The sequence below is a fragment of the Microcaecilia unicolor genome, chromosome 10, assembly GCF_901765095.1.
Source record: "Microcaecilia unicolor chromosome 10, aMicUni1.1, whole genome shotgun sequence".
Lineage (NCBI taxonomy): Eukaryota > Metazoa > Chordata > Amphibia > Gymnophiona > Siphonopidae > Microcaecilia > Microcaecilia unicolor.
This window is the reverse complement of record NC_044040.1, coordinates 172,657,939-172,685,786: the sequence shown is the minus strand read 5'-3', so window position 1 is coordinate 172,685,786 and position 27,848 is coordinate 172,657,939. Positions and strand designations below refer to the sequence as shown.

The following is a 27,848-nucleotide window of genomic DNA, read 5'->3' as shown; positions in this document are numbered from 1 at the left end:
CAGAGCCCGAGGTGGGGGCATAGTTTAGCCCGCTGGCGACCCGCCCTCCCGCCGCCGCCAGATACCTTTGCTGGAGGGGGTCCAAACTCCCGCCAGCTGGTTTTCTTCAGCGCCAGTCTCCAGCACGTTCGCTGATCTGTTTCTGTGAGTCTCGACTCCTGACGTCCTACACTTGTGCACGCAGGATGTCAGGACTCACAGAAACAGATCAGCGAACGTGCCGGAGACTGGCGCTGAAGAACACTTCAGGTGGCAGAGATTGGGACCCCCGCCAGCAAAGGTACCTGGCGGCGGGGTCAAAAGTAGAGGGGGCGAGGACTAAATCTGTGGGGGCCCATGCCCCTGTGGCCCCACCTAGCTATGCCCCTGCTGAACAGTGAACACAGATCATACACTGCAAGTTTTCTTTTTTAAGACTACAGCTTGGCGTCATCATTTATTAGTTCTCTTGGGTGGATAAATCTCTGTTTGCTGGCATGTTTTATGACAACTGTAACGGTTGTCCAGTTCTTGCTGCTTCCCAAGTACATAAATACTTAAGTACATAAGCATCACCATACTAGGACAAACAAAATCTATTAAGCCTCGTGACCTGGATTGGCTGCAGTTGGAAACGGGATACAAGTATCTGGCAAGATCCCAAAAGAGTAAAACAGATTTTATGCTGCTTATCCCATGAATAAGCAGTGGATTTTGTCAAGCTTATCTTATAAATCAAACTTTCAAGTGTCACATCTACTGCAGAAGCTTATATACAAAACCAATCACTGTGCTGTGTGCCGATTCAATTGTAGCATTAACAAACAGCTATATCTGACCTCAGTGGTGACTTGTTTCACATGACTTATTTCGTCATCGATCGGTATGCCTCTATATTTAGCGTCCACATTTTCTTTTTCCAAATTATCTCAATTCACTCTACATATTTAATTATATTGTTGCACTTAATACAAGTAGTTTTCACCACCACACCAGGACTCTCGGCCAACATGGGCCATGTTTCACTAGTGCTGCTTCATAGGCTGGTCCTTATGGCTACGTTGGCACTCTTCCTGCTAAGTGCAACAATGTACTTAAATATAACATATAGAGAGTGAATTGAGGCATATCGACCAATGACAAAATAGCTTATGTGAAACGAGTCACCACTGAGGTCACATCTAGCTATCTGTTTGTTAATGCTAGAACTGAATCAGTGCTGAGCAGTGATTGGTTTTGTATGTAAGCTCATGTTATAGACATTTTAGGAACTTGTCCAAACCTTTTCTGAAACCAACTGCTTTTACCATCTGGCAACAAATTCCAGAGTTAAATTACACATTGAGGAAGAAATATTTTCTCAAATTTATTTTAAATTTACTACTTAGTAGCTTTATTGTGTGCCCCTTAGTCCTTGTATTTTTGGAAAGAATAAACAAGTGATTCACATCTACCTGTTCCACTCCACTCAGTATTTTATAGACCTCTATCATGTTTCTGCCATTGTGCCGTGGCTTTCCTCAGGGTGAAGTAGCAGGGTGAAGAAAGCCACAGCATGATGGCTGAAACATTGGTTTTACATACTTGGATGCGGCAAGATCCAAACAATCGCAACAATCATGACCCCAGCTGCAGAAGCCTAAGAGAACACGCTATTTTCCCTTGACATGGGCTGACTGGTGGTTACCATTTTCTTTTCCTGTTTATGGAATGTAATTCTATTAAAAGCGAAGCTTAAAAAGGATAAAACCAGAAAACACAAAAGAAATCAAAAACTGAGTCTTCAAGGACAAATATTGGGTATAACTCTGAAAAGAACCACTAAAGTACCATTAAGCCAAATGTGGATTTCCAATATGAGGCAATGTTTGTTGGCCTGTATGAAGTAGCATATCACAGACTTGCAAATGATTCAAAGAAATCTAACCTCAGACAATCAATTAAAGATTAAGATCTTTGTACTTTATTTCTGAGATATTTTCAAGCAACAGTTACAAAAGTTTTAATATTCTTGATAAGAAAATAAAATTTAAATAACAAAAATACATCTTCAACTCACCATAGTTACACAAATGAAAATGACATGGCATTGCACACTTTTGATGCTGAACATTTGAATATACTTGCCAATGAAATAATCAGTACAGGTATTCATGGTAAAATGCTTTCAATGTTTAGGCACAAAGTGAAAGACGTCTTATAGTTCATGATCATATATTGTGCAGTAACCCTGCATTGTTTTACATAATGTAGCTACCAGCATGTGAACTCTAGCTATTCCTTTCGTACCATTAAAATGGATTTAAAGTGCACTTTTGCAGAACGCATGCTTTCATTATCACAAGCTGCTATCAAGTTGCAAGAACAGGCTGTACAAAACCTGATACACACACAACACCATTAACTAGCTTTATTTTCTGAAGACTGGTTCTCGCTCTACCAATGTACAAAGAAAATCCCTTTTGTTAGAACCATAAGAGGCTTTCACTTGAAGCCATTAAAGGTAAGTATCAAGCAAACCATTCTAAACAATACCTCAATTTACTGTCAAATATTAAGAAAAAAAATATAAGTTAAAATTATATTAAGAACATTAAAGAGTAAAACCTTGTAGCTTTCTAAACTACTTTACAAATTCCTTTTAAAGAGACAGTTAGAAAACATTGGATACTGTTTTGTTATAGATGCCATCAAGTGTCAGCATGGCAATATTCACAACAAAAGAATTCTGTTGTGAGCCTTATTGCTTTACTGGAAAATGAGATGGAGTGGAGTAGTGATAATGAGATGGCAGACTGGTTAATTCATGGGCCAATAATCAGAAGCCCCACACTGTTCCAAATAGCGCTCTAAAAACAGAGCAGGGCTATAACGCCCCTACTTTCAAAGCTAAAAGCATGCAAATTTATGTGCGCTATTAGCTCTGATCATAGGGGTACTTCTGCAGGAGGACAGTGCCTAGGCATGCACCCAAGGTACAATCCTCCCACAGAAGTCTGACAGGTCCGGGCTGTCAAAAGCCCGGATCTGTCAAACAGCACAAGAGGTCTGACAGGTCTGGGATTTTCTCCCAGATCTGTCAACCCCCCCCCCCCCCACACACACACACACAAAAAAACAACACACGATCTGGAGGTCTAGTGGACCTCCAACCCCCACCCCCCCCAAAGCACAAAAACCCTGGTGGTCCAGTGGGACCACTAGCTTCACCCCTCCCACCCACCCCCACTGAACAAAAACGCCCTTATGGTCTAGTGAGACCGCTACCCATCAGACCCCTGACAGCCTACCTCATGGTCATGGTAGGAGGGCGGGACTAGCACTCCCTCCCTCCTCTTTGGGCGCCTTCCCAAAATGGCAAAGTCCCACCCCGTGCATGCTGGGATGTGCTGGGCGGGGCTTGGGTTACATCCCATCCAGTGTATCCCAGGATGCACAGGACAGGCTGAGATGCCATCATTTTGGGAAGGCGCCCGAAGAGGAGGGAGGGAGTGCTAGTCCCTCCCTCCTCCCACTACCACGAGGTAGGCTGCCGGGAGTAGGGGAGCTTATTGATAGCAGTCCCAGTGGACTACCAGGATTTTTGTGCTTTGGGGGCGGGGGGCCTGGAACTCTTGCAAGGTTTGCAGCAGTAGCAGTGCCCTTGTTTGGTGTGTTGCTCGCTGAACATGAGGGGGATGAATTAGGGAGACCCTTATTTGCATGCATTTGCATGCCATTAGAGTCCAGGGTCAGCAAACATGTTATTACGTGCGCTCACCAGCTCTGATCATTGGGTGGGCGCAAACACAAGCACTAGTATGGCGCTATTGGCCTGTAGTGCCCGTGTTTGCTTCTGATCATCAGCCCATCAGTGGTTAAGGAAGTGACTGCAACAGTGTCACCAATAACTGTCACTCCCTAACCTTTGTAGGGCTCTGAATTCAGGATGAAACACTGGTCATCAGCTGAGATAATTGTGGAACTATATGCAGCCCAATGCTCAGAACAGTATAGAACAAAAAAATCCAATCAAATGATTTTTACCTATCACTGCAACATTACTGGCACTATGAATGAGCATCTCATTTCATGTATAAACTAGAGAGGGTAGAGCCATCCCAAAGGCAAACACTGGCCCAAAAAATGCACATGCACTGTATAACCAGTGCACAGTTAAATGAGCAATAGATGCTTTAAGTCGCCACTTTTCCTAACAACTTACTTTTACTTAAAAATGAAAACCCAGATTTAAAAATGCTTCAAACCCAAGAACTAAATATCTAGCAGAGGGACACTGAACTGGCAAGGAATGATTTACATTTACTGTGGAAAACAAAAGCATATATATACATTATCCTGTTCCAGACAGTACCATAATGTTTAACACTGATAATGCAAAATGTAGTCAATATTAAAAAAGCTGATTGTTTCTCTTGTTCATCCCCAGAGATCTTCTAATTCAATCTATGTTCCCAGAAGAGAATATGATTTGAACATTCCACATCCAATGCAGCCAGTCACAAATTTTAATAAAGACACAGCATCAAAGATATTTACCAAAGAATTGCTTAAAATAACAGTACTGATCATGAAACTGATCATAAAGGAAAAAAAACAAACAAACTAGATACCAGGTATCTGAAAATATAGTCTGGGATAGCCCAGATCACTAAAGTGCTCATTCTCCTCATTCTGAATGTATTTAATACATTTGTAATTACAGGTCAACCAATCCCAGTTTTTGTGCTTGAACTTATATTCCTGCTAAAAATTAGGAAGATGGAAAGTTCATCATTTTCTAAACATTTTTCTTCTGATTTGGCTGGAAGAAAATTTTGTTCTTAAAATATGGTAAACATGAACCTGTATGATCTAAACCACACAGTAACAAATCAGTACCTGAACATTTAAAACAGAACAAAATAATGGCATCCTGCCTTGCAACTACAATGTAAACAAGACATACAATATAAGAGGAAATTGTAGATTCCCTGATTTCTCCTACTTCAGTCAATTTAATTAAATAAGAACTAAACAATGGCATCTGTACCTCTTTTATAGGCAACACTAATTTCTGCAGACATCTGGCAAAAAAATTTACTGATGCTCCAAGTTCACCCAGTGACCAATATCCTCCACATATTACATAAGGATAACCTGGCAAAGCCACTTTCTCTTAGAAATCTTATTTCTATGCAAGGTCCTTACTTAAGAGCAAGAAACAGTAAATGAACATGTCTGTACCTGAAGAGAAACAGATGCTTCTAGACTTCTATCCATGTATCACACACAAGCTTTGCAAGAGCAAAAATATTAACATATTAACAGTCCTTCCAGCTTAGTGCTCATTTTTAAATATTTTGGACAGAGTTTATAGATACAAAGAAAATTAACCAGTCTTTCCAGTTTGTTCCTGTTAGGATCCTTTCCCCACAATTGGATTTTCCCTGGAAAATAGTAAAAATCACAATAAAGATCAAGCAGAATTGCAGATCAGGTCATTATCTTCAGGGTTTGAAATCAAAGATTGCTTTCATTTAAGTTTAAATCTTCTTTACTGCTGATTGACACTGTAAATGTTTCACATAACTCTGTTATACATACTTCAGCTTGAAATTTTATTTTTAACAATGGTTAACTACCCATCTATTCTATCCTCCCCTCCGATCGCTTTCATTTAAATATGCACCTCGCCTCAAAGTCTCACATCTCCCAGTTTTTAGTTGGGTTTCAGTTTTCTACAAATATTAATAACCAAACGATAACTTGAAAATCTGCTGCAAACAGAAAACGATGCATGTGGATCTACGAGCCAAGCAAGGTCAGCACTGCAAACAGATATCTCCCAGAGTGCTTCATGTCCACATCTGTTTCCCATGTGCTAACAGGCAGAAAACACATCAGGGCAACTTCTTCAAATGGGTTAGTTCTGCAACTCACTCCTACTGTAGGGTTTGTTTGTTTTTTTTGTCAGTTTTACTTTACCGATTCATTTTTAAATTTAAGCCTCAAAAAAACAAGCTAGAAATTGAAATTCTAAATTAAAAGGAACTGAAAATGATAGCACTACAGGAAAGACATCATTAGTAAACAATTTTGCTACAAATATAAAACAAGAATGATTTCATGTGAGTGGAAGGCTTATTTAGCAACACTGTGATTTCACTTAGAAAAGATCTTCTGGGCCGAAGATAGGCTGGATTTTCAATATATCCCTAATGAATATGGATAAGAGATTTAGAGGCATACTTACTACCTTCACTGTATGCAAAATTCAAATTCTACATTACTATATCATGCTAAACATAGTGTAGATTCATTCACTGGTCCCCCACCTTACCACTTAACTCATCTACGTACAGTTCAAAATAGGCAATGCTGCATTTGAATGCCAAAGTAAGCAGAGTTAATCATTTTGTTTACTTAGCATGGGGTGCTACTGCATGCAGGTTTGCACCACAAAAGCTATCTGGATATTTCTTCTGTCTGGTTAATAGGCGGGCAATGAATGAATGAATAAATACATTTTGAGCCACAGTACTATTCATTTAATCTATATACATTGATCCTCAATTAACTCTGTAAAGCTACAAGCTTCCTAAAATATAAAGACATCCATACTTGTTTACTTACTCACTGCCATATTTTGCACTAGTAGATCTTTTGGTTCTGTGCTTTTCATGGGGCTCACTCAGCTTCTGTACAATGCTTTTTATTTGTTGGAGCGTTTTGAACGTTTCCACAGAATCTTCAATTGTGAAATGAAAACAATCATCCGATTCTTTCTGTGGTCCTTGGTAGACTGCTATACTCCCACAGGCCTCTATAGAGTTTAGTTTAAAAAAACAAAACAACATTGCTTTATTTCATAGAAAGAATGAATACAAAGCTTCTAAATATCTCAGATCAAAAACACAGATATCTCAAGTTCTTAGAAAAGACTAAGGGGGGAAATTATCAATATGGGCTACTGTTAAGATGGGATACTTATGCTATTTTAGCGCAGGGTATCATTCCATAAAATGGGGCCCTGTGTTAAAATAACCCACCCTACTGGTAGCCACACTAATTTCCCCCCACCCCCTGCCCTAAATGTAATGTATTGTCTATACTACTGCTACTATTACACTAATTAATTGGAGGTTTAAATGTTTCTAATTTGACTTGTCTTGTAGTTTGGACATAATGCATTTGTACAGAAGACAAACTGACTTGCTGCTCAGCAGTGTGTGGAGGAAAAACAGCAGACAGTTTATCTTGTTGGACAGACTGGACAGGTCTTTATCTGCCGTCATCTACTACGTTATTATGTCACTATTCAGGATATAACACAGTAGAAATGCAGTCTCTCCTGTGAGACTGTCATTGGAATGCTTTTGTGTTTCACTTATGTATTCTGATATTTGTCATCATTTGTTCTTTTTTTTTGTCACTTACATGCAAACAACACAAGCTTCAGGGTAATGTCAACACAAACCAGCAACATACAATATGACAGTAATCCCAACACAATATCAAACTGCAGGAAACCCTTGCTGAGTTCTTATCCAAGATGATCCCACACCCAAAAATGCAACAACTATCCCACTGACAATTCCATAACAACATTTGCTCATTTCTGATCTGAAGAACGGTTATCGGTATAGGGGTGCAGTGCCTATTCCTGATGGGTTAGTATCCTTTTTCCCTCCCTGTGGCTTACTCAACCTCCCCCTGCCAAACACTAGCCTCCTTACTGTCTGTATTTCTGTGTGTGTACATTGGAATTCCTTTCTTGCATTTCTTATTTATAATTTTTTAAACTTTATACTGCCTAGGTCTGCCAGTTAATGTAGGCAGTATAGTAAGCATCAATAAATAATAGAAAGACAAGGACAGAATAATTGGGCCGGCTGGATGGTTATTATGGATGCATCCCAGGTTCCAGCTATGTGATGTGCTTCCTCTTTTCACTCCATCAACTTAATCAGAAGAGCATACAAGATCCCCACTTGGTTCTCTCCACCCAACTTTCCCACATCTAGCCATACAGCCAGTGGTGTGCTGGAGCCGGCTCGCACGAGCCGGTTGTTAAATTTTCTTCCGGCTTGCGAGCCGGTTGTTGAAAATAGCGAGCCGGCTCTGGCTCTCCTCCCTTCCTCCTCTCTCCCTCCGGATCCGCCTCACCGCCCGCTTGTTTCGTGAATTTTTTGGGGCAGGCAGTCTTGCCTGCCCGCTTCCAGCGCTGACTGTCCTCCCTTGTCTATTCACCCTTTAAAAATGGCCGCCGAGACTTCCAGAGGCGGTCTCGGCGGCCATTTTGAAGCGCGAGTCAGCAAAGGAGGACAGTCGGCGCTGGAAGCGGGCAGGCAAGACTGCCTGCCCCGAAGAATTCAAAAAACAAGCGGGCGGTGAGGGACCGGATCGGGAGGGAGGGTGGGAGGAGAAGAATTCACGAAACAACTCGGGAGGGGGTGGCAGGGGGGAAAAGGGAGTCGCTGCTGGGCATGGGTGGATGGAGGGGGTCCCTGGGTATGGGTGCAGTGCATGCAGGGCAGGGGAGAGGAGGGTACACTGCTGGACATGGGTGCATGCAGGGCAGGGGAAAGGAGGATCACTGTTGGACATGGGTGCATGCAGGGCAGAGGAGGGTCACTGCTGGACATCTGGGTGCATGCAGGGCAGAGGAGGGTCGCTGGGTATGGGTGCATGCAGGGCAGGGGAGTGGAGGGTCATTGCTGGACATGGGTGCATGCAGGGCAGGGGAGAGGAGGGTACACTGCTGGACATGGGTGCATGCAGGGCAGAGGAGAGGAGGGTACACTGCTGGACATGGGTGCATGCAGGGCAGGGGAAAGGAGGATCAATGTTGGACATGGGTGCATGCAGGGGAGAGGAGGGTCACTGCTGGACATCTGGGTGCATGCAGGGCAGGGGAGATGAGGGTACACTGCTGGACATGGGTGCATGCAGGGCAGGGGAAAGGAGGATCACTGTTGGACATGGGTGCATGCAGGGGAGAGGAGGGTCACTGCTGGACATGGGTGCATGCAAGGCAGGGGAGAGGAGGGTACACTGCTGGACATGGGTGCATGCAGGGCAGGGGAGAGGAGGGTACACTGCTGGACATGGGTGCATGCAGGGCAGGGGAAAGGAGGATCACTGTTGGACATGGGTGCATGCAGGGGAGAGAAGGGTCATTGCTAGACATCTGGGTGCATGCAGGGCAGGGGAGAGAGAAGAAATGCTGGACATGGATGGAGGGGAGAGAAGAGTGAGGAAGGAGATGAGATGAGGGAAAAGGAAGAGAGGAGAAAAACTGCACATGGATGAAGAAAATAGGCAGAAGCTTAGGACCAGAAATGAAGAAGAAAGGAGGAAAGAAAGAAATGGAAAGGAAGCCCTGGAAATGGAGTTAAGAGGACAGATAGCAGCAGAATCGGATACTGGGCCAGCATGATCAGAAAAACAGTCACCAGACAACAAAGGTAGAAAAAAAATCATTTTATTTTCATTATAGTGTTTGGAATATGTTCACTTTGAGAATCAGGTGCTCAACATTAAAAGTTTATATTTATTTACTTATTTATGGCATTGTATCCCACATTAAACGTGAATTAGATTGGAACCTGGGATCATTTAAATTTTTTTCCTGGAGAGAGTAATGCATTGCCCCCCCCCCCCCCCCCCCCCGGCTATAGCCAGCTCTGCAATTTTGGGGGGGGCGCCGAGGTGGACTGGGGAGAGAGCCTGTTAAAAATGTACCAGCACACCACTGCATACAGCTCTCTAATAATCTAAATATCTAATAATGTTGACAGTTACTTGGACATCCTGCCTCCTAGTTCCTCTTGGCTGGCTGCTAAACCAAGCTATGAACACCTGCATTTCTACTACCTCTACTTAATTACAGAGCTTGTAGCCTGTCTGACAATGGCTATAGAAAGTTTATATCCCCTTGTGTTGACACACAAATACGGAAAAACATTCAGATTTACAAGAATTAAAATGAACTGATTTTTTTCCCCACTCATCAACACACATGCCACACCTTCCAGGGGAAAGCAGTTTTATTGGGGAACAGAGTATATACACCCCCTAAAAAAACCTGAAACGCAATAACTGGGTAAGTTCCTCCCCCTCCCTTCCCTAGGCATCCTTGAGTCAAAACTTTGCAGAAGCGCCACTGGCAGCTGTGAATCTGAGTTAAGTCTTTATCAACTTTACACACCTAAATTTGTTAATATTAGGCTGTTCTTTTCATAAAACTGTTCAAGCTGTGTCATGTTCCTGGGGGATCACTGATGGACAGCAATCTTCAAGTCATGCCACAGACTTTCCATTGAACTGAAATTTGCATCACTCAAGGATATTTACTAGGGCTGTCCATTTAATAAGTTAATAACACGATTAATGTGTTAAATGGATAACTTGTTAAAAAAAAATTTTAATGTGTTAATGCTACCGCCCCTCCCCCACTATCCGGCACCTCTTCTTACCTCTCTCAGCACAGCACTCAAGCGGCTCCCTTCGCCTCACTGCTACAGTGAAAATAGTGCTGCTTCTCATTCTGCCCGCATCTCCTCTCTGTAACAGGAAGTTCCACCTCAGAATTTCCTGTTACAGATACATGCTTCAGGCCGGATGAGAAGCAGCACTGTTTTCAGTGCATCCTGCAGTGGTGAGGAACAGGGAGAAGGAGCCACAGAGGACAGAGGGGCCGCTAGAATGCTATGCTGGGAGAGACAAGAAGAGGTGCTGAAGACAGAAAGATGCGACCACGGCAGAGTCCACAGAAGAAAAAGGAAGCAGAAAAAAAGACGGCGGGGGTGGGGGAGGCATGGAACAGAAAGATGCAGGGGCAGTGGCCATGGGAGAAAGAAAAGACAAAGAGAAAGATGCGGATCATGGCGAGGGCAGAGGCCATGGGAGAAAGAGGAAGCAGAAAATAGAAGACAGAGAGAAAGATGTGAACCAGGGAGGGGTGGGCAGGAGAAAGAGGAAAGAGAGAGATGGGGGGGGGGGGGGGGGCAGGGAAGGATGCTGGAAATAGGGGATGGAAGGAAAGGAAAGGGAAACAATGGTGATCATGAATGGAGGGAAGGGAAGAGATGGTGCCCATGGAGGGGAGGAGATGGTGCCCATGGAGGGGAGGGTAGGGGAGGAGATGGTGCCCATGGACGGGAGAGTATGAGATGGTGCCCAGGGAGGCGAGGGATAAGGGAAAGACGGAGATGGTGCACAGGGAGTGGAGGGGAGGGGAAGGGAAAGGAGGAAGGGAGATGGAAGGCGGGCAACAATGCGATTAAAAGCTTTGATCGATGTACAGCCCTAATATTTATCTTTATATTCCTTTGTTGCTCCTCTGTAGTTTTGGTTGTGTGCTTCAAATCATTGTCAACATGAAAAGTAACTTCCATTCCAGTTTCTTGTAGATGGAGCTAGGACTTTTCTGAATTTTTTTCAATTTTGTGTCCTTTCTGTCCTGACAAATGTCCCAGTCCCTGCCAATAAAATACTATTTGGGTTTCTGCCAGGTACTTGTGACCTAGCTTGGTTACTGTTGGAAATAGGATATTGGGCTTGATGGACCACTGGTCTGACTCTGTATGGCTACTCTTATGTTCTTATGACAGACTCAGATGCCAGTTTGCTATAACTGAATTATAAACACTAGGCAGGAATACAATTAAGAACATGAACAAAATCATATAACTCTCACTACAGTGTGAATTACCAGAGCGAGCAAGATCTACCACTGTTTCAGCATACATGGAGCCATGATAACCATTCCCCAGGCACAGAGATGACTGTACCATGAAAAACTAGGGAAAACCAAGGTGGGAGATTTATGACTGGAAAAGGTTCCAACCATGGTGGAAAGAAGAATTCATTTCATCTAAAGTCAAAATTTCAGTTTGATCCAGGGCTCAGATATAGTGTGTGAGTATTCATTTTATGACAACCCATGAATAGTTTCCACTGATTTCTTTCCACCCCCATATTTTTTCTTATATTTTACTGAATCAAGAACTAATAAAAAGGTTTCTCATACATTTTCCAATACATCAATAATTAAAGTTTAAAAATAACTAATATCCAGCTTGACTTCCACCATTCCATAACATTCAACACATGTAAGCCAAAGGTGTACTCTTCTTCATGGCTGACTGCATTCATCCATTACCCCATCTATACTTCCTGCCCAGTATGTACTCCCCCCCCCCCCCCCAGGTTCCCTTCCCACTTATTTAAGTCAAGATATTGCATCAACAGTCCTCGACCAGGGCAATCAACAGTCCTCGACCAGGGCACACATGAGGGAGCCCCATTAACTGTAAGCTCTAAATCCTGCTACTAGGTGTTGCATCATTATGATCAATACCATCCCCTTCAGGGGCTATGAACATGCACTCTGTAGTATACACAGCTCAGAATGCATAGTATTACCAGTGCCATTGAGATAACACGCATCAGATTATGATGTGCAAAAAAGGTTTCTAGAGCACTCTTATCAGTGGGCTACGCTTTTTTTTTTTTTGACCTAGCTATTCCCTCCAGCTCAAATCAGAAGCAGGGCTGGGAACTTGGCACCATAAGCCTTCATTTGCAACAACCAAGTTCAGTCCTTACAGTGATAAACCTTGCTGGGAGGAGGGGGGGGAGCCATGGACCAGGGATCCATCCAGAACTGAGTTACACACTAGGCTATACCCTCGTGTGATGACCGATTTCAATCCCCTCTTTCTCTAGGGGCCATGAATGTTGTCTTCCCAGTATCCCCAGTCCTACTCCATGTCGACATGAATAGAAGACTGAAGTGCTGTGACAACCCTGTGGAAATGGTTCTAAAGTGCCACATATTCAGAACAAAGTGGGACAGATGGGGGTGATAGTGAGAAAATGTGTTTTACCTTCCATCTTTTGTAGCTTAGGCATACTCATGCTAAAGAGGAAATAGATTTTCTCCGATTCTCGATCTCCATCAATATCTAGCTGAATATCAGCTGGAGCTCCACTATAATAAAACAAAAAATACACCAATTTCAGAAGTAAATACTGGAAATAATAGCCATAACCAAGCTGCTTTTAAACCAGATGATCAGAATAAAACTTCTGCATCACCAAGAACAAGTTAGGAACACTGTACTGAAGTCATCTTAATGACATACTGCAAGAGTTATGGTCTAGCAAGGGAAACAGCAGACCTTCAGGAAGGCAAGTACAGTGACAGTAGGCAGAATAGCCCTTTGATGTTATAAGCTGGGTCAGTTGATAAGGCTAAATTACAATCTGGTCTTATCACAGCAACTCACTTTTGCAAGGGTGGTGGGCGCCCTAGTTTGCAGCAGCGCCATACCCTCCAATCCCAAAGATTTTGATAATTAAATTCAATCATGATCATCACACAAGCATCCTACAAAATTGCAGATTCAAATATATGTGCTGGTGGTTGAGTATGTGGCTGCCAGATCTAATGTTCTCTCTAATTTTCTGCTGGCCCAGGTGTGCAAGTTTTCAGCCTTGATGCAATATGTGTGATATATCATGTGTTCACCATAAAGAGAGCCAGTAAACATTGTGCTTACAGTTGCTTTTTCTGACCCGTGTGCATGAGCACACATGCACAGCTTAGAGAGAACACTGGACAGAATAGTCTTGTCTAATGGTTGAGCCAGCCCTGCTTGAGGAAAGCCAGCAATAGTTTTGTTGCATTAAATACATATTCCTTCTGTAACTTAGGCAGACCTACGATAATAACTACTTTCCACAATAAATTAATTTTCTGAACAAAAAAAAAAAGGATAGATACAATTCCTAAATAGTTTTCTTCTAAGACATTTGAACAATATGTACTGACTTCTCTCTTACATCCTTTATTATGCCAGGTCACTTATCTGTTCCTCATGTAAGCAACTGTTTACTAGTAATCTATTTGGACAAATCTATGTCATTATTTTTCTTGGTATCTTTAACCGTCACAATACAAGTCTCCCACGTTCACGTTATCTACTGTCCCAAACAGAAAAGCAGCTTTGGGAATTTTTTCCCCATCAGTTTCCTGGTTTCATTCTCACTGATCTTAATGCCCTCCCTGTCACCCTTCATTACTTCAATTCCCTTCCTTTTCCTCAGCTCTCTCCCTTGTCTTCTCCTTTGTTTTAACTGATGATAATCTAGATATTTTGATTAAGATTTATTAACCACCTTATTGAAGAGATTCACTCACGGTGGTGTACAACAGCTTGACAAAGCTTACAATTTTGCTAGCCATATAATCAATAGCAAAATGAACAAAACTAAGCATGAAAACAATCAATGAGGTACACTTAGAGATGGCAAACTGAATTCTGTAATAGGACTAATATAAAACAGTATCAGAAATATAAATATTTTAACAAGTGCTGAAACAATAACAGAAATATGATAAATGTAATAAAAAATGAATACTATTAATAGGCAGCATAGAATAACATTCATAACACATACATATGATACTCATGATGTCACCACAGTACTAATGAAACACCTTACTAGGCACACATTAGAACATTCAAACAGATATGAAGGTAATTTTCATACAATACAATGAATCATCTTAATAGACAGACAAGACAGCAAGTGCAGTTGAGATATACAGACAGGACAAACTGAAGGCAAATTACAGTGGGGGAAATAAGTATTTGATCCCTTGCTGATTTTGTAAGTTTGCCCACTGACAAAGACATGAGCAGCCCATAATTGAAGGGTAGGTTATTGGTAACAGTGAGAGATAGCACATCACAAATTAAATCCGGAAAATCACATTGTGGAAAGTATATGAATTTATTTGCATTCTGCAGAGGGAAATAAGTATTTGATCCCCCACCAACCAGTAAGAGATCTGGCCCCTACAGACCAGGTAGATGCTCCAAATCAACTCGTTACCTGCATGACAGACAGCTGTCGGCAATGGTCACCTGTATGAAAGACACCTGTCCACAGACTCAGTGAATCAGTCAGACTCTAACCTCTACAAAATGGCCAAGAGCAAGGAGCTGTCTAAGGATGTCAGGGACAAGATCATACACCTGCACAAGGCTGGAATGGGCTACAAAACCATCAGTAAGACGCTGGGCGAGAAGGAGACAACTGTTGGTGCCATAGTAAGAAAATGGAAGAAGTACAAAATGACTGTCAATCGACAAAGATCTGGGGCTCCACGCAAAATCTCACCTCGTGGGGTATCCTTGATCATGAGGAAGGTTAGAAATCAGCCTACAACTACAAGGGGGGAACTTGTCAATGATCTCAAGGCAGCTGGGACCACTGTCACCACGAAAACCATTGGTAACACATTACGACATAACGGATTGCAATCCTGCAGTGCCCGCAAGGTCCCCCTGCTCCGGAAGGCACATGTGACGGCCCGTCTGAAGTTTGCCAGTGAACACCTGGATGATGCCGAGAGTGATTGGGAGAAGGTGCTGTGGTCAGATGAGACAAAAATTGAGCTCTTTGGCATGAACTCAACTCGCCGTGTTTGGAGGAAGAGAAATGCTGCCTATGACCCAAAGAACACCGTCCCCACTGTCAAGCATGGAGGTGGAAATGTTATGTTTTGGGGGTGTTTCTCTGCTAAGGGCACAGGACTACTTCACCGCATCAATGGGAGAATGGATGGGGCCATGTACCGTACAATTCTGAGTGACAACCTCCTTCCCTCCGCCAGGGCCTTAAAAATGGGTCGTGGCTGGGTCTTCCAGCACGACAATGACCCAAAACATACAGCCAAGGCAACAAAGGAGTGGCTCAGGAAGAAGCACATTAGGGTCATGGAGTGGCCTAGCCAGTCACCAGACCTTAATCCCATTGAAAACTTATGGAGGGAGCTGAAGCTGCGAGTTGCCAAGCGACAGCCCAGAACTCTTAATGATTTAGAGATGATCTGCAAAGAGGAGTGGACCAAAATTCCTCCTGACATGTGTGCAAACCTCATCATCAACTACAGAAGACGTCTGACCGCTGTGCTTGCCAACAAGGGTTTTGCCACCAAGTATTAGGTCTTGTTTGCCAGAGGGATCAAATACTTATTTCCCTCTGCAGAATGCAAATAAATTCATATACTTTCCACAATGTGATTTTCCGGATTTAATTTGTGATGTGCTATCTCTCACTGTTACCAATAACCTACCCTTCAATTATGGGCTGCTCATGTCTTTGTCAGTGGGCAAACTTACAAAATCAGCAAGGGATCAAATACTTATTTCCCCCACTGTATATGTACAGCTGAAAGAGATATGAGGAACTAGTCTAAGTTACAAGGTGTGCAGTAAGCTAGTCCAGGTGTGGAGGGGGAGGATAATCAGTCACCACAAGTATTTTAATTGCAGTTTCAAATATAATCACAAGACAAGACAACAACCATTGCTACAGAAACACAGAAAGTTAAAAAAAAGAATCCAGGGAATAACAGGGAATTCACTCCCTAAAGGAAACATCATTAATCTTTCCTAGACCTCAATATTAAAAAGGGGGAGCGAAAATAGCAATTTAGGAGAGAAAATAAGGCATAATCTTTTAAAGTAAGGTTTAATATGAGCACCCACTCAATGGTAAAATTATGTATAATCATACCTGATAATTTTCTTTCCATTAATCATAGCTGATCAATCCATAGACTGGTGGGTTGTGTCCATCTACCAGCAGGTGGAGATAGAGAGCAAACTTTTGCCTCCCTATATGTGGTCATGTGCTGCCGGAAACTCCTCAGTATGTCGATATCAAAGCTCCATCCGCAGGACTCAGCACTTAGAGAATTACACCTACAAAGGGACACTCTGCCCAGCTCACCACCGCCGAAACGGGGGAGGGGAAGTAACCCAGCTCATCCCCACACAAGTGGGGGAGGGGAATCCGTCCAGCTCATCCCCGCGGAGCGGGGGAGGGACACCACACCCGCCGATGCGGGGGGATCTGGCTTATCCTGCAACCGCGGGAGGAGCTGACTGACCCGAACACCGCTGAAGCGGGAGGGGTACAAAGCTGCCCTACAGCCGCACGAAGCGGGAGGGAGTGCCGGCAGAATTTAAATCTCAATCCAGCCCCGTAAAACGGAGGGGAGAGGAATGCAGCAGCTCACTGTAACACAAACTCGTCTCAACTCTTGAAGAATCCAAGTGAAAAAAACTTGAACACGAAGTCTTTCTGAAGAAACTTGAACCTGAAATGCAACCAGAATAAAAACAGTACAGATATCTGGGAGGGGCTATGGATTGATCAGCTATGATTAATGGAAAGAAAATTATCAGGTATGATTATACATAATTTTACCTTCCATATCATCAAGCTGATCAATCCATAGACTGGTGGGATGTACCGAAGCAGTACTCACCAAGGGCGGGACATAGAAATCCCTGACCTCAACACTGAAGCTCCAAACCGGGCCTCCGCCCGTGCAGCCACAGTCAAACGGTAATGCTTGGAGAATGTATGAGCCGAAGCCCAAGTTGCCGCCTTGCATATCTCTTCCAAGGAGACGGATCCGGCCTCTGCCATCGAGGCCGCCTGAGCCCTCGTGGAGTGAGCCTTCAGCTGGATAGGCGGCACCTTCCCCGCGGCCACATAAGCCGCTGCAATGGCGTCCTTGACCCATCTTGCCACTGTAGGCTTAGCAGCCTGCAGACCCTTACGAGGACCTGCAAACAGGACAAACAGATGATCCGATTTCCGGAAATCATTGGTCACTTCCAAGTATCTGATGATGATTCGTCTCACATCCAGATATTAAGAGCAGAGTACTCCTCTGGGTAGACCTCCCTACGAAAGGAAGGGAGACAGAGCTGCTGATTCACATGGAAGCGAGAAACAATCTTGGGCAGGAAGGAAGGCACTGTGCGAATAGTCACTCCTGCCTCAGTGAACTGCAGAAAAGGCTCTCGACATGAGAGCGCCTGGAGCTCGGAAACTCTTCTGGCTGAAGTGATAGCCACCAAAAAGACTGCTTTCAACGTCAGGTCTTTCAGCGATGCCCTCGACAAGGGTTCAAAAGGCGGCTTCTGCAATGCTCTTAGCACCAGGTTGAGATTCCACGCAGGCACCACTGAGTGCAGAGGAGGGCGCAGGTGATTAACTCCCTTGAGAAAGCGCACCACATCTGGCTGTGAAGCCAGGGAAGCACCCTTCAGGCGGCCCCTGAAGCAAGCCAGAGCCGCTACCTGGACTTTAAGGGAACTGAGCGACAGGCCTTTGTCCAGACCTTCTTGCAGGAACGCCAACACTGAAGCAATTGGAGCAGTGAAGGGAGAAAGTGAGCCTGCTTCACACCACGCTGCAAAGATACGCCAAACCCTGGCGTAAGCAGTAGAAGTAGAGCGCTTCCTCGCTCTCAGCATAGTGGCGATGACCTTGTCTGAGAAGCCCTTCTTCCTCAGACGCTGCCGCTCAATAGCCAGGCCGTAAGACCAAAGGGGGAGGGATCCTCCATCACCACAGGACCCTGATGTAACAGGCCCTGCTCCACTGGCAGCCGCAGAGGATCGTCGACTGAGAGCCTGATCAAGTCCGCATACCAGGGACGTCTGGGCCAATCCGGACCCACCAGGATTACCCTGCCGGGATGCTTTGCCACCCGGTCTAGCACCCTGCCCAACATGGGCCAGGGCGGGAACACATAGAGGAGCTCTTGTGTCGGCCACTGTTGGAGAAGAGCATCTACTCCCAGGGATTGAGGGTCCCGTCCTCTGCTGAAGAAGCGCGGCACTTGGCAATTGGCCGATGACGCCATCAGATCTAGGCTCGGCTGGCCCCAGCGCTTCGTGATGTCCAAGAACGCCTGAGCAGATAGCTGCCACTCTCCGGGCTCCAAGGTATGGCGACTGAGAAAGTCCGCCTTGACATTCATTACTCCGGCAATGTGGGCCGCTGAAAGCTGCTCCAGGTTCGCTTCCGCCCACTGGCAAAGATTCATAGCCTCCTTGGCTAGAGGGGCGCTCTTGGTACCTCCCTGGCGGTTGACATAGGCCACAGCCGTGGCATTGTCCGACAGGACCCGTACAGGCTTCAACACCAGTACCGGGATGAACTCCAAAAGCGCCAACCGAATGGCTCTGAGTTCCAGGAGGTTGATAGACCACTTTGCCTCTGCAGGAGACCAGAGCCCCTGCGCTGTCCTTCCCAAGCAGTGGGCTCCCCAGCCCGACAAAGAGGCGTCCGTCGTGATGACAATCCACTCCGGGGTCACCAGAGGCATTCCCGCAGACAACTTGTCTGTCTGCATCCACCAGCTCAGCGCCTTGCGCACTGCTTGGTCCAAGGGAAGGCGCACAGCATAATCCTCCGACATCGGAGTCCAGCGCTGCAGCAGAGATTTTTGTAGTGGTCTCATATGAGCCCTGGCCCAGGGCACTACTTCCATCGTGGCCGTCATAGAGCCCAACATCTGCACATAGTCCCAAGCCCGAAGAGGAGAGGCTACTAGGAACTGGTCCACCTGAGCCTGAAGCTTGACAATCCGATTGTCTGGCAGGAACACTCTGCCCACTTGGGTGTCGAATCGAACTCCCAGATACTCCAGGGACTGAGTCGGGCGCAGCTGGCTTTTCTCCCAGTTGATGATCCATCCCAGGGAGCTCAAAAGAGCAACTACCCGGTCCACAGCTTTGCCGCACTCTGCATAAGAGGGGGCTCGGATCAACCAGTCGTCCAGATAAGGATGGACTTGTACTCCTTCCTTTCGCAGGAAGGCCGCGATGACCACCATTACTTTGGAAAAGGTCCGCGGAGCAGTAGCCAACCCGAACGGGAGGGCTCTGAACTGGAAGTGTCGGCCCAGGACTGCAAAACGCAGAAAGCGTTGATGAGGAGGCCAGATGGGAATATGCAAGTAAGCTTCCTTGATGTCCAAGGATGCCAGGTACTCCCCTGCCTTCACTGCCGCTATAACAGAGCGGAGAGTCTCCATGCGAAAGTGCCGAACTTTCAAGGCCCGATTGACCCCTTTGAGGTCGAGGATAGGCCGTACAGAACCTCCTTTCTTTGGTACCACAAAGTAAATGGAGTAACGCCCCTTGCCAAGCTGATTTTCTGGCACCGGAACGACCGCACCCAGGCGGATCAGGTTGTCCAAGGTCTGCTGCACTGCCACAGCTTTGACCGGAGACTTGCAGGGAGAGAGTACAAACCCGTCTCTTAAGGGTCGGCAGAACTCTAGCTTGTAGCCGTCTCTGATGACTTCCAGCACCCAAGCGTCTGAAGTTATTGTGGTCCACTCGCCCAGAAACGAGGACAGCCGTCCTCCAATCTGCACTGGGGCGTGGACCAAGGCCCCGTCATTGGGTACGCGACCCTGGGGGAGGACCGGAGGGAGGACCGGAGGGAGCACCTCCGGGACGGCAGTCTCTGCGAAAGGAATGCTGCTTGGGGGAGAAGTTCCTCTTGAAGGAAGAGGGGGCAGAGGAGCCCGACCTGCCCGGGCGGTACCAACGGGCTTCCTGAAACCGTCCTCTGGAGGTACCGGGGCGAGTACTAGCCCGAGCCCTGACCTCTGGTAACTTCTTGCCCTTAGACATGCCGAGATCGCTCACGATTTTGTCCAGCTCGACCCCAAAGAGCAGCTTGCCTTTAAAAGGCAATCTAGCCAGGCGGGATTTAGAGGCGTGGTCAGCAGACCAATGTTTCAGCCAAAGCCACCGCCGCGCAGAGACTGTCTGAGCCATGCCCTTAGCTGAGGCTCTCAAGACATCATACAGCAAGTCTGCCAAATAGGCTAAGCCCGATTCCAGGGCCGGCCAATCAGCCCTCAAGGAATGATCCGAGGGGGAAGCCCGCTGCACCATCGTCAGGCACGCCCTGGCCACATAGGAGCCGCAAACTGAGGCCTGCAAACTTAAAGCAGCCGCCTCAAAGGACGACCTTAAGGCCGCCTCCAATCTTCTGTCTTGGGCGTCCTTTAGGGCCGTGCCACCTTCCACCGGCAACGCCGTTTTCTTAGTCACCGCAGTGATTAAAGAATCCACGGTAGGCCACAGATAGGCCTCACGTTCACTTTCAGTCAAAGGATAGAGGCGGGACATAGCCCTAGCCACTTTAAGGCTCGCTTCCGGGACATCCCATTGAGCCGAAATTAAGGTGTGCATGGCATCATGCACGTGGAAGGTTCTAGGCGGGCGCTTCGTCCCCAGCATAATGGAAGAGCCAACAGGGGCTGAGGGAGAGACGTCCTCCGGAGAGGAAATCTTCAAAGTGTCCATGGCCTGTATCAACAGGTTGGGCAAATCCTCTGAGCTAAAAAGCCGCGCTGCAGAGGGGTCATCCGCTCCATCCGAGCGGGGATCCGTCTCCTCCAAGGAATCCGCAAAGGACCGTTGGGAGAACTCAGATACGCTGCCCTCATCTACATCGGAGGAGACAAAGTCCTCCAAGGCCTGAGAATCAACCCGAGGGCGTTTACCTCTGGGAACCTCAACCTCTTTTCCAGACGAGGGAGCAGGGGCAGCGTTTTGCATAAGGAAGGCCTGATGCAGCAGCAAAACAAACTCGGGGGAAAAAACCCCCAGACTGTGCACTTCCGCAGCCTGGGCTACAGCCCTAGACGCACCCTCAACCGGCGCTCGCAAGAGCGGGGGAGAGACATGCTGCGCATCCAAAATGGCGTCCGGCGCGACACTCCGCGAAGGAGCCGCGCGGGAAGAACGGCGCTTAATTTTAGCCGCTTTTGTGCCGTCGCCCAAATTAAGGGCGTTCATGGCATTAATGTCTCCAACCTCAAGGGCGGCCCAAGAAGAAGCCGTCCGAGCCGCGTGGCCTGCCAAGATGGCGGAGGCGAGGAGCGGGGGATGGGCGTTTATGGCGGGAAAAACTGCCACGCTGGAGGAAGGACCGGGACATTCATCGGTCACGAAACTGTCACCCAACAAGGGCGAATCAGGCTTTAAGACCCCCGCATCCCCTCTAGAAGCGCTCAAGCGATCCGGGGAGCGACTCTTTGCGCCCTCGCCCTCCGACGCCATATGCCACGAGGAGAAGAATCGGGGAACCCCCTGCCCGCTATAAAAAGGTAAAAATTACCTGCTGTCCGCTCCGAGCTGTAACGACCTGGTGTCCCAGTGAGTAGCTGCAATAAACGTTTAAATAAACGTCGAAATAAACGCCTTTAAGGACGTTCAAAATTTTTTTTTTTTTTTTAACGGAGCCAGCGGGAGGGGGGAGAAAAGGAGGGACCTGGCACCACCAGGTTTGCACTTGCTCAAAAGAGCCCTCAACCCCAGGCACTCAACAAAACCTAAGAATTAGGCTTGGAGGCCTAGCCAGAGCTGCTGCTGTGTGTGACCACCACCTGCTGAGATAGAGAACATACTGAGGAGTTTCCGGCAGCACATGACCACATATAGGGAGGCAAAAGTTTGCTCTCTATCTCCACCTGCTGGTAGATGGACACAACCCACCAGTCTATGGATTGATCAGCTTGATGATATGGAAATTACTATTACATCCAACAACAATCAAACTAATTTTTTCATGTCAAGAAAAGCCTTAAGCTGCTCTGGAGCATAAAAGGTATATTTAGAGCCTCCAAAGTTGATCATGCAATTGCAGGGATATGCCAGTAAGAAGGACGTTCCAATTTATAAAATTTGTCTCAAACTTCTTTCTTCGTTCCTGCTTAGTCTTTGAAACATCAGGATAAATCCAAATCTTCTGTCCGCCAAATGGAGCTTTAGACTGCTTGAAAAAGTCTTAAAACCGTTTTCACATCCTACTCAAAGACAAGATACTAGCAACGTAGTCCTCTCTCTAGCTTCAGATATAGACTGTTCCAAAATCACTGAAATATTATTCACATCAATAGATAAGTCAATTTCAGCTTTTTTAATCTTCTCCCTTATCTTCACCTTTATCCTCCAGGAGCTTTAGAAGGTAAATAACCTATCTTGTTAATAGGAGGCATCGCATCCGAAGAAAATTAAAATTTTCTACCAAAAATCTCTTTAAAAGATCTAGCGGCATAACCCCAGGAGACCTAGGGAAATTAAGCAAACAAAGATTCAAGCGGCGATTAACGTTCTCCATCTGTTTTATTTTTCTATGAAGCATCATGTTGTCTTTTATTGCAGTCATTTTAAGTTCTTGCAATGATCTTGTATCACCCTGTACTGGCCTGACCTAACTGGTTAAGGTGAATTTTAATGGAGTCCACGATCTTAATTAGGTCATCAAACTTAGTAACCAAACTTGTTACCTCTCCTACACCACATGGGAAAAGAGCCAGGCTATCACCTGCTTCCTGATATAGAGGTAGTCTTGAGTTCAGCAGAACCTTTCTGGGAGTGAGTTTTAGAGGTGGCTTGCTAGCAGGGTTCAATCACATCATGCAATTTCTTTTGATTTTGGCCCTTGATAGGACATTAGCCTTCTACACACTTTTGAGACCTCCAACATATTAAGTACTCTGACCCATTTTGTCTGAGGACCTTGAAAATCAAAGATAAGAGCGTTAAATTTGGCCCTGTAAGGTACTACTGTTAGCCAATGTAGTTTTTACAGGAAGGTACAATGTGATCATGTCACCTGCAGCCCTCCATCATGCCTCAACATTCTGAATTAGTTGGAGTTGCTGCAAACCTTTTGGTTTAACCAATGTACAGGGCATTACAGTAATCCAATCACGATGTTATCACAGCATGGACCATTGTTGTTGGTATCTAGCAGTATTCCAAGATTCCTGACCACCTTCTTTTTTGGGGGGGGGAGGGGGGGGAGCTCATATTTCCAAAATGGCATTTTGAATTCAGGTAGTGAAAACTGTCTTCAAGGGTGATTATGCACAGGAAAGGAAGGGCATCTCTGTGAACCTGGAAGACGTACTGAGCCAAATACACAAATTAAAGAGTAGTAAATCACCTGGACCCGATAGCATACATCCAAAGAACTCAAGCATGAAATTACTGATCTGCTGTTAGTAATATATAACCTGTTGTTAAAATCGTCCATAGTACCTGAAGATCGGAGGGTGGCCAATGTGAAACTGATTTTTAAAAAGGGTTCAAAGGGTGATCTAGGAAATTACAAACTGGTAAGCCTGGTGTCAGTGCCGGGCAAAATAGCAGAAACTATGATTAAAAATAAAATTACACAACACGTAGACAAAAATGGTTTAATGGGACAGAGTCAGCATGGGCTCAGCCGAGGGAAATCTTGACTCGCCAATTTGCTTCATTTCTTTGAAGGCATGAATAAATATGTGGATAAAGGTGAGCTACTTGATGCCGAGTACCTAGATTTTCAGAAGTTCCTCATGAGAAAATATAGAGTCATGGGATAGGAGGCAATGGGCTGGTGTGGATTAGGAATTGGTTTCTGGAAAGAAAAAATAGGGAGGGTTAAATGGTCGTTTCTCTCAATGGTGTGCCGCAGAGATCAGTACTGGGACCGGTGCTGTTCGACATATTTATAAATAATATGGAAATCGGAATAACGAGTGAGGTGATTAATTTGCAGATAACACAAAACTATTCAAGGTTGTTAAAACATGTGCGGACTATGAAATATTACAGGAAGACCTTAGGAAATTGGAAGACAGGGCATCCAAATGACAGAAGAAATTTAATGTGGACAAATGCAAGGTGATGAACGTTGGAAAGAATAGTCCGAATCATAGTTACCTGATGCTAGGGACCACTTTGGGAGTCAGTAGCCAAGAAAAAGATCTAGGCGACGCTTTAGATAATATGCTGAATCCTTCTGCTCAATGTGCAGCGGTGGCCAAAAAACCAAACAGGATGCTAGGAATTATTAGGAAAGGGATAGTGAATAAGACCGAAAATACTATAATGTGTCCGCATTGCTCCATGGTGCAACCTCACCTTGAGCATTGCATTCAGTTCTGGTTGTTGTATCTCAAAAAAGATATAGTAGAATTAGAAAAGGTTCAAAGAAGAGCGACTAAAACGATAAAGGGATGGATCCCTGTGGCACCCTGCAGTTCAGTGCTGTTACTGAACAGAACTGTTTGTTGTCTGAGAAGTTGGATTTGTACCATGTAATGAACCACCCATAGAACATAAGAGTAGCCATACTGGATCAGACCAATGGTCCATCTAGCCCAGTATTCTGTTTTCTAAATAGTGGCCAAGCCAGGTCACAAGTACCTGGCAGAAACTCAAATCATGGCAACACTCCATACTACAAATCCCATTGTAAGAAGTTGCTTCCCACGTCTGTCTCAATAGCAGACTATGGACCTTTCCTCCAGGAATTTGTCCAAACCTTTTTTAAACCCAGATATGCTAACTGCTGTTACCACCTCCTCCGGCGAACAGTTCCAGAGCTTAACTATTCATTGAGTGAAAAAATATATCCTCCTATTTGTTTTAAAAGTATTTCCATGTAACTTCCTTGAGTGTCTGTCTTGTCCACAATGTCAGTGAGCCCTTAGGTCCCGTAAGGTCCGAAGGACCTCAAAGGACAGCCGAGCAACCCCGAATCTTCACCCGAGGCGACCGCCGTTCACCAGAGGTTGAGCCCCCCAGCTGCAGGCGGTCAGTGGGACTGCTGGAACCGCGGGGTTTTCGGACTGACCAGGCTGGAGTCGGGAGGTGTAGGCACTAGCAAGCAGCAGTCAGGTTCAAGGCAAGTCTCTGGACAGGACCAGGAAGTAACAACACGGAACCATGGAGCGGGCTTCGGGAACAGAACCTGAAGCAACGTATCAGCATAGATTCCGCCTTTAAATATCGAGCCCCATTAGCCGCCCCACCCTCGAGGGAGAGAACCACCAATCCGGCCCCGGGCATCAGCAGAGCCCTTCGGATTGGCTCTGCCCGATCTCCAAGGTGGAGCCACTGCCTCGGCCCTCCAATCCGGCGCTGTGTAGGCGGAGCTCCAGGGCCCCCGGCTCTGGAGCGAGGGAGACACCGACCCTAGCATACTAGCGCCACCATCTTGGGCGGCGCGAACCTCGCCTCCACACCCGGCGAGAGACCGGTGGTCGCCATCGCCGGTCTCGGCCCGACCCACCATTTCCGCGGCAGCGCCCGCCCCCACGCTGGAGCCTCCGGGCCGCCATCTCGCGCCGCGGAGGACGCTGGCTCCTGCCCCCCGCGGCGGAAGAGCAGGTAGGAGCGCGGGACGCGACAGTGTCCCCTAGTCTCTGTACTTTTGGAACGAGCATTAAAAAAAAATAAATAAATAAAAAAAAATCGATTTACTCAGAATTTTGTAGACCTCAATCACATCTCCTCTCTGCCATCTCTTTTCCAAAATGAAGAGCCCTAACCTCTTTAGCCTTTCCACATATGAGAGGAGTTCCATTCTCTTTTTATCATTTTAGTTGCTCTTCTTTGAACATTTTCTAATTCTGCTAAATCTTTTTTGAGATACGGTGATCAGAACTGAACGCAATACTCAAGCTGTGGACACACCATGGATCGATACAAAGGCATTATAGTATTTTCAGTTTTATTCACCATCCCTTTCCAGATTGCTGAGAAATCCAGTAACAATAGTATTATTGTTATAAAAAAAAAAAAAAGGTAAATAAAAACGGACTGTAAAGACATCTGTATTTTCATTTCAAGTAACATGACATTCTTTACTTAATCTACTTACGCAGTACATTGAGTGCAGCCTAGTGTGTTCTCAGAGTTGCCCTTGCAGCAAAGCCAGTTCCCATTCAGATAAGCAGAGGGATGATAAACACTCAGTCTTCGGTGATTACACCGGCTTACCCTGCTGAGGATTTCTATCCATTCACTCGCCTCCACACAATTATTTGCTTGAACATAAAGAGGTTTCTCAGTGTGTATCACCTGAAACATCTGTGCAGAAAAAGGATTTCATTTCATCAGTACTACAGCTCTCAGATCAATTCAAACAAAACATAGTGATGGGGTTATATCTGTGGCCTGCACCATTCTTCTGGTGAGCGAAGACAACAAACTAGTAACAATTTGTAAATTCACACCCTGAACAACAGAAACCAGGTGCACCATGCTAGTGGTGATAAATCATTACCTGTACTAGCCCGGCCATAAAGCCTGCCAAAATGGTCTAACAAACCAAATAAATATGCGAAGTAAAAAAAAGAATAGGTAAAAACAATAAGAGTAGTAAGTCTATATTAAGATGCAGAGTAGCTCTCATTCCACTAACCTCATTAAAATGTAAAAATAATTACTGAACAATTTGATATGGTGAAGTGAAAAAGAAACATAGGGATATTAAAAATGTAAGCTGAAATTCAGTTATCACTGGTCAATTGGAATGGTCCAGTCATCTCAGTCAAGGAATATGTTGTAAGGAATACTATACAACTAACACCGCCTACAATATTCTACTACCTAACATGCCTAGAACCCAGATAGCAATGATGACAGAAGGAAAACAAAGGCTCTGGTTAGAACCTGCTTCCACTGATTCGGGGGTTATACAAGAAGACATGCACCAAGTGTATGGCTTCTAACATGAGCATGCAAATTACTGCTGCACTGAAGAATCAGACAAAACAGTGCATGCCACCAAAGTAATCTGCACTCACTGCTAAAATGTCCCCTTTCCTGGTAGTGAATGGGGGGGTGGGGGGGACTGGCTCACACACACTGACAAGAGAGAGAAAGAGAGAGAAAGCACTGGATCTGCATTCCTTTTCCTTCACATTCCAAAATTAACTCATAGTCTAATGGACTTCTCCTCCTTCCCTCCCCCACAATAAGCCCTTCCCTTCCTTCAACACACAAAAAGCCCCAGTAGTCTAGTACATGCCCCCCATTCCCTCCCTCTCTGCCCCTGACATAGAAAATAAATTCCCAGTAGTCTAGTGGAGACCCAAGGCCCTCAACACCCACCCCAAAGAGTGAAAAGGCAGAAGTGATGCCCACTTGCCCTTGACTCTGGTGCCATCATCATTCACAATGGCAGTGCCAGAGTACTAG

At 45.5% G+C, this 27,848-nt stretch overlaps 1 protein-coding gene across 2 annotated transcripts in view; it reads right to left on the bottom strand.

Annotated features, from left to right (window-relative positions):
• Window positions 1-3,214: 3,214 nt before the first annotated feature.
• RASA2 (RAS p21 protein activator 2) overlaps window positions 3,215-27,848 on the bottom strand; it is a 216,491-nt gene continuing 191,857 nt past the window's right edge. The window contains exons 21-24 of one of the 2 annotated variants that reach the window (XM_030216595.1): window positions 26,527-26,735; window positions 12,855-12,958; window positions 6,595-6,784; window positions 3,215-5,408 (exon numbers count right to left, since the gene is read on the bottom strand). In XM_030216595.1, coding sequence (XP_030072455.1) covers window positions 5,378-5,408; window positions 6,595-6,784; window positions 12,855-12,958; window positions 26,527-26,735 — 534 coding nt within the window. In that variant the 3' untranslated portion in view covers window positions 3,215-5,377. Of the gene's footprint in view, window positions 5,409-6,594; window positions 6,785-12,854; window positions 12,959-26,526; window positions 26,736-27,848 lie in introns of those variants that run through there. The other variant, XM_030216596.1, reaches the window with a different exon arrangement.